Source organism: Scedosporium apiospermum (assembly GCF_000732125.1).
Source record: "Scedosporium apiospermum strain IHEM 14462 chromosome Unknown SEQ_SAPIO_0088, whole genome shotgun sequence".
NCBI classification, from domain to species: domain Eukaryota; kingdom Fungi; phylum Ascomycota; class Sordariomycetes; order Microascales; family Microascaceae; genus Scedosporium; species Scedosporium apiospermum.
Genome location: NW_015971789.1, coordinates 2,090,299 through 2,104,912, shown reverse-complemented (window position 1 = coordinate 2,104,912; position 14,614 = coordinate 2,090,299). Strand labels below are relative to the sequence as shown.

General features: G+C 52.5%; 4 protein-coding genes and 1 pseudogene across 4 annotated transcripts; 2 read left to right on the top strand and 3 right to left on the bottom strand.

Annotated features, from left to right (window-relative positions):
* Window positions 1-527: 527 nt before the first annotated feature.
* Window positions 528-1,330, bottom strand: SAPIO_CDS3560 (uncharacterized protein; the record flags this gene model as incomplete). Its single annotated transcript, XM_016786331.1, has 2 exons — window positions 528-943; window positions 1,030-1,330. The coding sequence occupies 2 exons, from the start codon at window positions 1,328-1,330 to the stop codon at window positions 528-530; spliced, it is 717 nt and encodes a 238-aa protein (XP_016644337.1).
* Window positions 1,331-3,202: 1,872 nt separating this feature from the next.
* Window positions 3,203-5,838, top strand: SAPIO_CDS3559 (uncharacterized protein; the record flags this gene model as incomplete). Its single annotated transcript, XM_016786330.1, has 7 exons — window positions 3,203-3,288; window positions 3,360-3,515; window positions 3,584-4,544; window positions 4,655-4,778; window positions 4,882-5,207; window positions 5,302-5,740; window positions 5,819-5,838. 7 exons carry the CDS (start codon window positions 3,203-3,205, stop codon window positions 5,836-5,838), a joined length of 2,112 nt encoding a protein of 703 aa, XP_016644336.1.
* Window positions 5,839-7,185: 1,347 nt separating this feature from the next.
* SAPIO_CDS3558 (uncharacterized protein) lies at window positions 7,186-8,149 on the top strand (the record flags this gene model as incomplete). Its single annotated transcript, XM_016786329.1, has 2 exons — window positions 7,186-7,817; window positions 7,918-8,149. The coding sequence occupies 2 exons, from the start codon at window positions 7,186-7,188 to the stop codon at window positions 8,147-8,149; spliced, it is 864 nt and encodes a 287-aa protein (XP_016644335.1).
* A 499-nt stretch (window positions 8,150-8,648) lies between these two features.
* On the bottom strand, window positions 8,649-10,681 carry SAPIO_CDS3557 (uncharacterized protein; the record flags this gene model as incomplete). The annotated part of the gene is made up of 3 exons (XM_016786328.1): window positions 8,649-9,478; window positions 9,629-9,797; window positions 10,040-10,681. 3 exons carry the CDS (start codon window positions 10,679-10,681, stop codon window positions 8,649-8,651), a joined length of 1,641 nt encoding a protein of 546 aa, XP_016644334.1.
* Window positions 10,682-13,054: 2,373 nt separating this feature from the next.
* Window positions 13,055-14,128, bottom strand: SAPIO_CDS3556 (annotated as a pseudogene; the record flags this gene model as incomplete).
* Between the last annotated feature and the right edge of the window lie 486 nt (window positions 14,129-14,614).

The window sequence follows — 14,614 nt, the reverse complement described above, 5'->3', positions numbered from 1 at the left end:
CAATTCCCCGCCCAAACACCTCGCACATCAAAATCAGAAAAGAGCTTGGTTTGCAACTGGACGACGAAAACTGTCGAAGTCTCGCGAAGTACACAGCATTGAGCATTTGAGAAGCCCGCCTCCCCCTATCCGCTTCGCAAGACCGTTCGCGCCGGAACTATTCCCTCGAGAGCTTAGCACGAGGTTTAAAGTTCGAGCTCCTGAGCTAGCTTAGGAGTAAATTGGACCCATTCCATTGACACGAAGTGCCGAGACTATCAACAGATATACATCAGATATAAAAAGCCAGCCAAGAAACCTTGGCCGGAGAACAAATATAAACAAAAAAAAACTAGGTCGAAGAAGATCCTTGGACTCATGCACTTCATCCATACATAAACCATCCAACAGAGAAAAAACACAATGGCCGCTCTATCCATCCCGCGTCGCTCTAGGGTATCTTCCCAAGCAGACTCTCTTGTATCAGTATACAACATCCACGACCCCGCTGTCACCCACGAACGAAACCCACCGCCCCCATCTCTACCTCAAGAAAACATCTTCATCACACTCGAAACCCCACCACCCCACCCATCCTCACCCTTCCTCTCCCACCTAAAATCCCCATCCCTCCCGCGCCCGACCTCCGCCGCGCCCGCCGCGCCGCCAGCGATGCTCCCCGCCATCTTCATAGCCTCACCCACGAGGCCGATTCCATCGCCCGTAGCTGCCTTGGAAGCTACGCCGAGGAGTCGCTCGATTCCGGCGGGCATGCGCAGACCGAAGCGGGCGAGGAGGGCGGTCAGGGCGCCGCCGGTGATGAGGGGCACAAGGACGAGGAGGAAGACTTTGAGGGGGTGGCGCTTGGCGTACTTGACGAGGTCGCGGAGGAGTTGCTTGAGTTTTTTGTAGGCGCGATGGATGAAGCCTTTGCGAGGGGAGCGTTTGTAGTAGGAGGAGCGGCCTTTAGACGGAGACTGTGTTAGTTTTTTTTTCTCCGGAGATTAAAAACAAGGGAAGGGGGCAAAAAAAAAAAGAAAAAAAACCTACCGAGACCGAAAAACGAGGAGCGACTGCCGCTGGGAAGGCCAAAGAAGGAGGACTTCGAACTATTGTGCTTGCCGTGTTTGTCCGAGGAGCCGAAGAGCGACACCCGCGAGCTGCCGTGCTTGCCTCCGCTGCCACCGCCGAAGAAGAATGACGAGGCGCTACGGCTGTGGCGAGACTCGCGCGACGGAGAGCGGGATCGGGATCGGGAGCGGGACTTTTTGTTCTGGACGGTGTATTTGGTGCGTCCGCTGTGGGACTTTTTGGAGACGATGGACACGCTGTCGTTATCCCAGAACCCCATCTTGATATTTTTCTTTTATTTTTCCCTCCCTTCTTCTCTCTTCCGGATGCTTTTCTTCGTCTCTTCTTGTTTCGCTCCAGGGAAATGCGAAAGGTGCGCTTTTTTCGGTGTCGATGCAGCGTTGTGGGGAATAACCAAACTCCGACTAGAGAACAACGCAGGTTCGGTGATCTGTCGCTTCGCTGTCGTGGGCGATTGCCAGCAGGGGGCCAATGCGTGCGATTGAACGCAAAGAAGAGGAGGTGACGAAGCGCGTACACCGAAAAGACCAAAAGTTGAAAAAAAGAGAGGGGATTTTGCGCAGGATTGCGAATTGCGATGAGAAGGGGATTGGCCGGGGATGAAGGAATTCCCATGAGTGGTTCTGGGCAGATTATGACTTGCTTACACCGCTTCGAAATTGGAGAGGTTGGAGCAATTGAAACCGGGAAGGCGGAGTCAAGATTGAAGCTCTGGACGAGCTCAGACCAAGCAAGACCCACAAAGTACACTAGTGTACAGAATATTAGTGCGACCGCAGAGTTCGAAGTGGCCTGCTGACGGGCCCCCCAAGCCAAGGCCTGGTCTTGAAAAGGCCTTGACAAGGGGAGCGGGGGTCGTTTGCATTCTGTCAGCTGTCCGCGGTTGACAAAACAATGGACGAAATCAACCTCAACAAGACTCCAGCACCTCAACGGCTCCAACTTCTTGACACGGAGCCGCAAGAGGAGAGGGCGATAGAGGGAAAGAAATAACCCTCGGGGACACATTTTCGAGTCCCGATTCGCTTGTGCAGGCTGGCTTACTTCGTACTAGCTTAAGTGGGGTGGAGAATATGATTCTCGGTTCAAGGCGTCTCAAGGCAGCCCTCCACCTCGAGCACCGAAAACTACAAAGTATTTGGCACTGATCGGATCAGTCATCGCACCCACCAATCGTAAAGCGATCCATGTCACTGCATTCAGCTGCGAGCGGGTCTGGGAGAGCTAAAGGGCACCGAAAACGAAAAGCCTTGGAAACAGGGCGGCTGCTTTCCTCTCCTTGCTTTTGTGTTGCTTTGTTCTCTTTTTGCCTTACCTTATTGATGAGGAAAAAAAGAGAGAGATAGACAGACAGACAGATGGAGACATGGAGTGATGGGATGGAGACATGGAGTGATGGAGACATGGAGTGATGGAGAGATGGAGAGATGGAGAGATGGAGAGAGAGGAAGTCGAATGTGTCTCTTTCTGCGTCGAGTCAAAGTATGAACTGGGGGAGAGCTATTGATGTCATCCAGCCTGGTTGTGAACAGAACAAGGATCAGTTGGGCTTGCACTTTTACAGAGCCCAAGTCCCAAGACATCGGAGCCAGCAAGGCACCCTGAGCCCAGGCACTCGACATTTCTGTGAACATACGAGAGCACCGGACCCACACTTCCACGACCGAAACCTCGATACATCTAGACGGCAACGATCTCACATTTAAATGGATTCAATGTATTGGCGTAGCGATTCCACGTCCCACGTCCGCTTGAATTGATTTCGGTGATGGTACACGATTTGATCCTTGTTAAATTGCAATTGGCTGGGATTTCGGTACGTTTTCCTTCGGTGTCCTGAGGCGGGCTCCCAAAGCCTCACTCTTTTATATCTTAAGGGAGGCCGCGAACCTCGGAACGTTTTAAGGTGGCTTGCGTCTCCGAACCGCCTCGATTCACTCCACGGCTCTTCCCTTTCCTCCCCCCCATTCTCTCCCCTTGATCACTCTTGTCATTCTATCCAACTCCAACCCTCCAAAAGGTCGTAAACCGCCTCAGGCTTCGATATTCCGGCAATATCGCGCCGGGGGCTGGCGATATCTGCCGACACGCTGCCGCTCCTTCTCCACTATCTTCTCGACACATTAAAATCATGGAGTCCAACGATGAGATCGACCTTGAGTCCATCTCAGGTCAGCTTCCTATGCTAAAATGCGAAACCTACGAAAACACTGTTCTGTAAGGCTGGCGAGGCTTTCCTTTATCGAGCGAGTTTTGCTTTGGTGTGCCAACTAACTTGTTGCCTCAAGCCCATTTCATCGTGATGCTGCTGGACTTCTTGGTCAGGAAGTGAGAGGTGAGACCCCGCCCACCCCCGGGCCCCTGCCCCGGCCCCGGCCCTCGCCCCAACCTCGAGGTCGACCTCGACCCGGGTCCGAGGCCGACAACAGCGTCCAACCTGCTATGTTAGATCCTGCTATTAACCAATATTTCGACTCTCTCAAGACCAGAACAGCTCTTCAGCCACCGATAGATCTCTTATCGGCATTCCGGGCGTCAGCGCCAACAGATTCGACACAACCACCCAATTATCGGGTCTGCCAATCGGCGGGGGTGCTTGGCTGAGACCTCGGCCTCCCTATCCCTCAACTACAACCGGATCCGACTATTATCCCACGCCAGTATTTAGCCCGGATGCCGCAGACGCTCGCTCCGAAGCCGGTTATTCAAGTTCTACTTTTCCGAGTTTCCATGACCGAGGGAGACCCAACGTGGGGTCGTATCCTAGCTCACCAAGTAGTTTCCTGAACGCTCCTGGACTTAGGGACCATCACCAACATGCAGACCGCCAAATTTACCCGCACAACTACATCCATAATACGGGCGATCTTTCTTCTAGTCCAGTCAACTATGTGAACCCCTTGGGTCGCGAGACGGCCCAGGCATTTCCAGGAATCGGCACCTCTCAAAATCACACCCCAAACTACAACTCTACAGACGAACACTCTCCTGGTCTACAAGTAGTCAACCATAGAAACTCACTAGGTCACACCCCGACCTTTCAACAGTCCAACTTCGGCGTAACCCAGCAGGGATCGCCGGGGACCACAGATCCCAATCCCTTCTATCCGGCGCAACAATTTTTAAGCGTTCCGGACCACCATAGATCAGGACAGCATCGGCCACATGGACCTTCAAGGCCGACCATCCAGACCTCAAGACCCAGGTCGCTCAGCCAGACGAGTACACGGCCTGGCTCAGTGCGGGAAAGTCGCGTGTCTAAATCCAACAGGGGCCCGACTTCTCCGATTCATCCGGACTTTTTCAGAAACCTCCAAGTTCCGCCAAGCTTACCTCGATCGCCGAGTGTCTCGTCGGCGACAAGCGTCAAGGGCAGGAGGAATGGAGCATTGTCAGCCGAGGCAGCAGAGAATGCGAACTTGGTGGACAAGAGCAGGTCGGTTTGCGTTGGCTGTAAATTATCCAAAGTCACGGTAAGTCAAGTAGTGGGGGAAGGAGGAGGAGGAGGAGAAGAAGAAGAAGAGGAAGAAGAAAGAGAGCTAGGCCCCAGATGACGATACTGACGATTGTTTGTCATTTGCAGTGCAAGCGCAAAAATCCCCTCGACCATAGCGACCCGTGCATTAATTGCGTGAAACAAAAGCGGCAAGACTTCTGCGCACTAGCTTGGTTTATTGATAAGTTTAAGGGAAACCCCTCGACCTGTCGTGAGTTCGCGTACCTTGTTTGCGATTTCGAATCATTCTTTCCAAAACCGCTGGCGGCCCTCGCCGTGAGGCTCCTTATAAGGGCTGGCTAACTATTGAATAGCCACGGATATCCTTCAATCTGGGGGAGATGGCGAAGCTAGGGCCAGCGTGGTTCTTGGGAATCTAATCAACTTCCCACTCCTGTGCGAAGGCATCGGTCAACTCATGCTCGACATGGGGAATTCTACAGTCAGCGTCCTCCTCTCCCAAGAATCGTATGAGATAGACCTCGTTAAATCCCACGAGTGCCTTCTCAAGCTTTGGGATCAACTCCATCATGATGGCGCTATGAGCCAGGATGGAGCCATCAACCTTCAAGAGTTTCTGGATAATAAATTTGATCGGAGCGCCGGATGGGATGATTGCGTCAAGGATTGGCGAGGTCTGGTAGGTTATCTCCTTGACTAGATGGTTAACCTGTGCATGGAAAAAAAAGGGGGGGTAATGGCAGACCCGCTAACATCTGGGATCCGGGGTTTAGGACGATTTTCCCATATGGATGGATGGCCTGGGCTCTGCAAGGTTCTCCGTGAACGACACGGAGCTTTGCGGTGAACAAGAGATTCGTCATCTCGCCAATCTCTGTCGTATCATCATGCGTCAGGTCGAGCTAACAGGGATTGGTAGATTCCAAGAGGCGTTCAATAGCACGGCGGCAGGGGATCTAGGGAGGTCTCCTTTTCCTCGTCAAGTTGGCCGCCTCGTCAAAGCCTATCGAAACCGCCTCGTCAACCAACCCTCTGAGCCCGCCCGTGAGACGCTGATACGGGCCGTGTATGAGAATCTTTACTTCCTCTACCTTTATCTCCAGGACAAAACGAAACCGAGGTATAGAGACGGGAGACCTCCTATCACCAGAGGCTATACTGAAGGAACCGCTATCGAGATCGAGGATGAAGAGGGATTCCCTCTTAATGCAAGTAAGGAAGGGTGTGTAGAATGGCTGGCACTTGGACGACGAAGCCTTCCAGCAAGGTTCGCTTGGCCGGATGGCTCAGGAGGGTTCTCGGAGTACTGAAGTTCGCGACTCAGTTTTATAATTCTTAGGCCGTGTTTTGATTGTTGGCATTTCCTCATGATACCTAACGATATTTTTTTTTTTTATTGGAAGGGGGGAGAGTTATTTATAGGGTTAATGGATTTGGGACGTGACCAGCACCTTGAATGATTGGATTGAGAGGGAAAACAGCATTGATTGAATGGAGTTTGATAGATACCTCAGTGTTCCTTTTGTTTACACGGCAAGGCATAGCGAAGCAAGACTTGGATTGGAACATGATTGATGATTGTTACGGCAAGCATCGGGTCACCCCTTTGTTTTGTTTCATTTCATTTTATTTTTTACTTTATATTTATTTCCTTTCTCTATCATCTTCGGACCAGACACTCGAAGCCCGACTCCCTGGACCAAAGTTTCAAGTTCCATCTCAGCACCACCGCGGGCTCGGCCATTCTCGAAAGAAACCCGGAGGAAGACCACCGAAGCTCACTTGCCCACTTTACCCATCATTTCCCGGGCCGTCGTCACCGGCGTCCACCAGCTCCAATCCGCTGCTTTACGTACAGGACAGACTGTCGAAAACCACACGGCTTCCCATGGTAATTTGCACTCTATCCATATATCCCATCTATCTCTAATACCCCTAACAATTCCGCAAATTAATCCATCCAGTGCAGCAGTGTCGATACCGCTTGTTTCGTTCAGCCATCGACACAGGCCACTGCGTCCTCTTTGTGTCTTCCCAATTGACTCTTTCCCTCGCTTTTGTATTTGGGCGTTCTGTCGAGTCTTAGGGTGATCGACCTTGCGATGTGATGCGTTAGTCGATGGTAGGCAGTTGACCTCCTTGGAGATACGAGTGCACAACTTTCGCGAGACGGACCTGGTTGAACTCGGCTCGCATCTCCGTCGTTTCCTCATCCCATCTGCGGATTCCCCGCCTTCTCCTCATCTCTCCCCCACATATTCGGCTCCCCTTAATCAATCAATCGAAGGGGATGTGAGCGTGGAGAGAAGGGGAGGAGGGAAACACTATAGGTCACCCGATATCACCATGGGCCTTAACAAAACCGGTAGGAAAACAATGAAGAGAAAACCGGCCTCGCTTCCGCAGCCGAACCATTTTTCGTTTTTATTATTAACTTATTATGTCTTTACGCATTCAAAATGTCGGGTTTCTCCCTTTCCTGTCTCCTAAGTGCCTGGTCCTGTCCCTCTCTCACTTTATCCCGCTGTCTTAAACCCTTGGTAACCCCCTGCCATCGATATAAGTTAAGGCTTTCACTTAAAAGCCCATTTCCTGCGGATATCCCTCTCTCGCCCTCTACCGCAAAGTACCTAGCTTCTCTCTAGCTTCGTCTCAGCATGTTCCGCTCGCTCCTCCTCCTCGCCCTCACCCAGGGCATCTTCGCCCTACCTGCCGCAGAGCCCAGCTGCCCCATCGTCTTCGACGGCCGCGTCCCCAAGGATGCCTCCCTGACCGACTTCGACGCCAACAATGGCGGCGGCTGGATGCCCTTCAACCCGGGCTACGTCAAGGGCGAGACCCTCAAGTGGAGCGAGATCCTCAAGCTCCCCGAAGTCGCCGAGGCTTCCCGCTTCGACTCAGACTCCGGCACGGTCCCCCTCGAGGTCACACTGTCCGACAAGTCCATCTTCATGACCCAGAACGGGTTCCGCCGCGCCGGGCTCCAGTTCCTCAAGGACAGCAATGAGGGAAGCCCCGCTTCCAAGGGAAAGAAGACGATTCACTTTAGCTTGAGGACGGATCCGCAGAGGGCGTTGAATCTTACGCATGAGTATATTCTCGTGTGGCATGAGACGGCGGCGTATGATGCAAACCAGTTTAATTTCCAGACTGGGACTATCCTGGGCCAGACTGGGCTGCCGCGTGATACGTATAAGTTGTTGGATCGAAATAATAAGCAGCTTTGGTCGACTCCTATTAAGAGCGATACTTGGCAGAACTTTGGCATTACCGTTGACTACACCGGAAAGTAAGATTTCCTCCCTTCCTCATTTTTCTCTCCTTCCCGACCAAGTGGATCGATCCGTTCGAAGAGATCATGAGCCGATAGAACTGACACGAATTAAAAGCACCCTCCAAGTATGGTACTCGGAAGGCGACGAGGAACTCGCCAAGGCAACCGACCCCATCAACAACAACAACGCCGGCGAAGGCCAGTACCAGGTCGGCATGCTCAAGAAGCCCACCGGAACCAGCGACGTCGTCAACTCGGGTTACCAGGAGAGCGGTCTGGACGAGGGTCTCATCTACGGCGGCATCTTTATCGAGGATAGTAGTGCCGACACCTGCGTCTCGAAATAGAGTCAGCAGTTTTTTTTTTCTTTTTTTTTTTTTCGGTGGGATTGATGAGAAGGTGTTGCGAAGATGGGAGCAGCTTGGAGACAACAAAAGTATAGATGGTGAAACTAGTAGCGCTCTGTAAATACGGGAAATATATGCGCCGTTTTGTTCCCCAATGAACACAAGAGCTATGCATGTTCTGGCATCAATATGATCTCTTTTCAATTCAATTATTCTTTCCCAACTTGCCAGCCGCCTTTCGCAGCAAGCGAGCCCCTCGCAGGCAAAGCAGACCAGAGCCTCTGCCGGAGTGGGTTGTCTATATATAGGTATAGATGTGAATATGCGGATATACATGGCTATGTGTAACCCTTGGGTATACAAATACAAAGATCCGGCAACGTCGTCCACGGCCGGCTTCTTCCCAAGTTGACCACGGACGAAAAAGCGGGACAACAAATATACAAGATTTATTCACCTTCTCCTACTCTTTTTGCTTCAGAATACGTCTTACACGCTTCTATAGCCTGTGTTCCCTATGTGCACCGTCGGAACTATTTGCCGGCGACGCCGTCCTCACGTCGAGGTGATGATGGTCCCCGCCATGCCTAAGCAGCCCGGCGTCCTCAGAATTCTCGTCGGTTTCGATATCGCTAGCGCTATGAGGCGACGTCGACACGGATCCTTCCAGCATGTGGTGCTGCTTGTGGACTTCGGCCTGCGCCTCGCGACGCATCTTTTGAATCTTGAACCAGTTGTAGGCGAAAATGGCGACCATGGTCGTTAGCAAGCCAACAAAGTTAACGGGCGTAAGCCTATCCTCGAAGACGAGGGCCGCGGCCGAGATGGTGACGACCTCCTTAAAGATGCCGGCAATGGAGAGCGTGACGACGGAGGTGCGCTTCAGCAGAGCGAATTCGGACGCCGTCATGAGGAAGGCGATACAGCCCGGGAAGAGCAGGAAAGCTGGGGTCATGAAAGTTCCCCACTCGCCCTGAAGCGTGACGACACCTTCGATGAGAGGGATGAAGCCCTCTACCATGAAGCCGAGCAAGAAGAGAGAGGCGAACATGACGGGGGCGAGGTAGAAGATGCTGGAGAATGGGTTGGAGGTGGCGGGGTTGCGGAGTAGTAGGATCTGGGTGAGGGCCCAGCGGAAACCGGAGAAGAAGGCCGCCGAGATGATGAGGATGAAGCCACCGAGGTGGAACTTGACTTCGCCGAAGACCATCATGACAACGCCGATTGTCATGACGGCGATAATGGTAACAAGTCTGAGAGTCGGGGTTTCGAGTCTGAACACGAACGCAAAGAGAAGAACGAATGCGAGAGCAGAAGATTTACACATAGCTAAAGTACTGTCAGCACGCCGAAAGACAAGACACCGCCCGGTAAAGGCAGGTCTGATTAGGTGAATAAGAAGTAGAGTAGGCAGCATCGTGCGGGAGAGGAATGACTCTTTGGAACTCTGCCGTCATCACCGGAAGAATTATCACATACTGTAAAATGTTAAGGTGATGAACTTCAGAGAAGTATTCCCGAGGCCGATGTCCAGTCCAGTGGCAGCGCCGCAGGGGGTAATTCTCGTAAGATAATACCATTTGGTCATTATGGGTTGCCTAGGCTCAGACTCATGCCTCGATCGACCCATGTCCGAGCCTAGGTGATTCTGAGGTCGAAGAGAAGGTACGAAATATAACACAAGAGATGCAAGTCCGAACTGTATGAGCATGTGTGCTGCTGTAGTGAACAAAGGAAACTGGAAATTGAGGCGATCTTGATCAAACATCCATTTGTTATACTGATTGAAGCAGATGGGGTCAGATCCACTGTTGTAAAGGTGTTTGCCAAAAAGCGTGCAACGAGCCCGGAAGGCATCTCGAGATTGACCGTAAAGGGGGGGAAACGTACCAGAGATATACTCAGGGAACATGTATACCAGAGAGCAATTAACGCGACGTTAATGAGCGACGACCGAACCACGCTCTGGTCCGCTTCCTTCTTCTCTTCCTCGCTGATCTTCTCAGGCGCAACTCTCTGGTCCAGCAGAGTATTCCGCCTCTTCCTCCACTTCCGCCGGTCCCGTTCCCTCTTCGTGAGACCCGTCTCCTCGTCGTCGTGGAGGTCCTCGTCCGAGACGCTGCCGTCGCTAAACTCGCCCAGTCCAATTGAGTCGCCGTCTTTGCCTTCCTCGAAGATCTTGGGCTCGTCTTGCAAGGTGTTGGACTGAGACTGAGAGCGGGCACGGGTAGCTCGGAAAGGGGAGACCCCGTTGAGCAAGCTGCTCCGTCTCCGCCTGTGGCCGGCCGGAATGGAATCCATTTCGATATCCTGGGGACCTGTCGAGCTCGCCTGACCAGACGTTGCCGCTGAGGTATGGAAGTGGGTGGTGTGGTTGTTGCGGTGGTGGTTTGTCGAAGGGGACAAGGACGACGGGACGGCGGCGGTGGTTAGTGAGGAAGAGGATGTCGCGTGGCCGGATCCGCGGTCATCGGCAAGGAGTTCGTCAAGGTTCGACAGAGAAGGGAAGGGAGGAGGACTTGTGGGTGGCATGGTCTTCTTCTTAAGTTTCCTGTTCCAACCGACGAAGGTGTGGAGACAACTGAGGCAGCCGTTCGGAAGAAGGAAATAATCGACTGGGGAAGGGGGTACGAAGTTGGTTGTAGATTGACGCGAATTGCTTTTGGGCGACCCTCGTCCGGGGGCGTCTTGTGTGCAGTCTTCACGGCTTTGGGGGGGTAGGGGGCCTTGGGTAGTTCTAGCAAGAAACCATTTTCTCAGCAGACCCCTGCACCTGCACTACCTCTTCATAGGGGCCCAAAACTGGCCTCTGTCCTCTCCGGAATCACATTGATCCTCTTCCATAGTGTCATTTTGGTCTGGGCGCCGAGCTGCGGGTACAATCAAGGTACAAAGTGTTCTTCATTTGGAATGGGTGAGTTTGGCAGCTAGGAAAAAAACACACCAGAGTCTATCCGAAGTATCCGCGGGGTACCATTTTCGCAGTGCTAATGTCCCGTGGTATCCGCTTCGCGACTTTAACGCTGGAAGGGGCCTTGGCGAAGGCTATGGTTCGCCGGATTTAATTCGCTGGAGTTTAACTAACATTGGCTCAACTGTGAGATGCGGTTGCAAAGTCCCCAGCACGGGTACCCCCCTTGACCAGACAGGTACCAGCCGGTCTTGGCTTCGTGCCAGCTTCGACGTAACCCTCCACTGTCTCCAGTAGCACCATGCGCATGGTTAGAGTGCTGGACAGAGGCTCTCATGACCCACCAGACGCCATCGATCAATTGAATATCAATGTGGTCTCTGGTCAGCAGGCCTCCCGACACACTGGCGGTGAGCTAAGCGATCAGGGATTATTTTCCTTCTTTTCCCTGATCGACGGATCAATTCGACATATGGTATCAAAGGTCTGGCTGTATTTCTTGTAGCAGTTGCCTCCAACTCTCATCGTGATGCACTACTGTCTCAAGCATGGCCCGTTCCAGATCGACAGAGATCTTAGTGTGGAGGAGTTTTGAATTTCAGCTCTGAGAGGTTGCAATTGCTACCACCCATTGGTCATCGACTGTGCTCATACTTGTGAACCACCAAAAAGTAAACTCTTCCGAAGTATGGGGAGGATATGCTTCAATGTTGGCAATGATTTGCATCTGGATAGCAGTTCTTCCGTGCCGAGGATCTCAGCACTTCATGTTCACTTCCTGTCCGCACTTCATTGTTTAAATCTATGGTTTAATGTTGCCGAAGTTCTCTCCTCTCTCTCCTCTCCACGTGCTCGCTTGCGGTACCTGTGCCCACAGCGATGCCGAGGTGGTCGATCATCTTGGTCAGTACTGAGATCGATGTTTGCTGACTAACTACGTTATGTCTATTTGACGTTGATTTGAACGAGATCATTGTGACAATGATAATGTCTGTCTGAGATGAGGATGCTGCACGACTGTCGTACACATGTTAGACGAAGTAAATTATGTCCAGCTGACGAGCGAAGGGCTTTGGTCAGATCACGCTACCTTCCGATCCCAACCGTGCCATAAGGTTAAAACAACCGAGAGCAGAATAAAGACTAATGACGCTAGATCCGATCTGATGCGAAGTGCATATCCTACCCTAATGATGCGCCTGAGACGTCCTGGCCAGCCCCGCCATCCATCCAGCAGATTCCCAACCTCGTTCTCGATTAGGACCAGGCGGACTAGCCTCAATCCTCCAAATGACTTTGCTTCTTGTCCTCGAATGAGCGGTGGGCTCTTGCTCCTCGTCAAGTGGCAGAAAAACCAACTTTATAGTTGCTTTTACACGACAACGGGGTGACTCGCCGTAGAGTTGTGGGTACGGTTTCCGCTTCCTTTGTAATCTAATTGGCGACAGAATCCGTCCAGGGCATCTTTGAAAATCCCGCCCTGATTTGAGCGGGAGGAAGTTTGCTGTCTCAGGACAAGCCACCGCACCCTGTCCTCTCGCTCGAGGGTGCCTGAAACATCCCCCGATGGTCTGCACGTGAACACATTGAGGGGTTCTGTTGCTCGAAAGGGTTTGCCTTTCATGTCTTCGACACCTAATCGTCATTGGAGAGTGAATGTAGTGTAAATGTGGAGAGACACATATTAGACCTGGGTGTAGAGAAAGTAATTCTCGAAGCAGACTCTCACTTCCGGATATCGTAAATCATGCCTTGATGGACAACAGGGGTTACTGGTATTTCCGTCTGTATTAACGTTGCTACTGCTTTATTTGTACGCTTCCAAAAAAGGATATGAAAACTCCAAACGCCCATAGACTTGGATGACATCCAGCCCAGCGTTTACTTTCCTATAATTCAAAGACCAAATACTCCACGCCTGTTCCTCTCCAATGCCTTCCAAAGACCAATATCGCAACCCCAGAGACCGAAAGTGATCGATGCAACGGACTGGATTAACCCAAAAGCTTGAGACCATTTTTCATCTTCTGACCCGGCTTGTGGACTCCGGAACCGGGCTTAGGCCCAAGGTTAGGCTCGTAGCTTTGCTGGCTACCGGTGTTCTTGTAGCCCTTCTTGCCATGCTTTTTTCCCCTATCCTTCTCTTTGACGACCGACGCCTTGATCTCGGTCTTCGCCCGGGTGACAATCACAGGGTGGCTCTGGATATACTTGCCATTCATCTCCTTGGCAGCTTGGAAGTAGTCGTCGGGATCGCTGAAGCTGACGAAACCGTAGTTCTTCGACTTGGAGGTTCGCTTGTCGCGGATAACCCGAGCCTTTTGCACAGATTTCCACCGAGAAAAGGCCTTGAGGAGGGAGTCGTCCGTGACCTCGCCAGCCAGGTTACCTACGAAGAGGCGGGGGTGGCTGGGATCCCATTCCAGGAGAGTGTCGTCCGTCCATTTCTTGCCACCGCCTTCTCGCACGACCGTCTTCTTCTTGTCGGGCGCCTCGGTAGTTGTTTCGACGACTGGAGCTGCAGCTGCCGCAACGGGAATAGCGTTCGCGGACGTCGCGGCGCCAGCACCTCGTTGGGGACCCGCTGCGCCAATAGTACTATCCTTGCCCGTTGTCGCGTCCTTGCTCACGTACGCGCTCTGCCACTGCGCGTACTGCGCCGCCATCTCGGTATCATAGTCGCTTGCGCTGCCGGGGACGGGGAAAGGATTGCGGATCTGGGGCGCGCTATATGCGGCGACACCGGGGGTTGGGCCATAGCCACTGGTTTGGTAACTTGACTGAGGGTATTGATAAGCTTGCGCGTGCGCTTGCGCCTGATATGGACCAGCGCTCACCGCCGACGGCGGGTAGCTAGGGTAGGTCCGGCCATACTGCTGGGCGGACGTTCCGGGCGCGTAACTCGTAGACGACGGATAAGACGACGGCTTGCTAGAGGAACCAAACGCGGGTTTGAATCCTGTCGTGCCTTTCGGCGCCGGCGGTCGCGCGGGTAGAGACGGATGCGAGGAGACGGTCCCTGGGGGATGGCTGGATCCTGTAACACCTGGAGGTGGAGGATAGGACATGATGAATGAATGACCTCGCGATAAAACAAAACTTTATTGTTTTTCGACTTGCTTCAGCCGATGCGGCACGTACCTCTGAGCTTTTGCCTTGCTCAAAGTAAGGTCTTTGGCTCCGTCGGTATCCCCTAGAGCGGTTTCCTATCTTGTATATCCCAAGCAAGGGGACACTGTTGCTGGATGCAGAAAACAGATCAATGATGATCACAATGGAGGAAAGAGAATATTTGGGCGGTTCTGCAACTGCCTGGTGGGGAATAACTGGGCGGCAATAAGTACCAGCAACGGACAAGCCACACTCCGCGTGACTAATACACCCACATTGCCGTGGTCTACATCACGTGACATAGCTTCTAGACGTGCGAGCTGCAACAGGGGCAATTGCCAGCCTTCTGAGAATATCGTGTCGCGACTTGTTGACACGCTCATCTCCATCCTTTCGACGAGACAACATCCACAGTGATACCCATTGCCTCCTCCCACCTATTA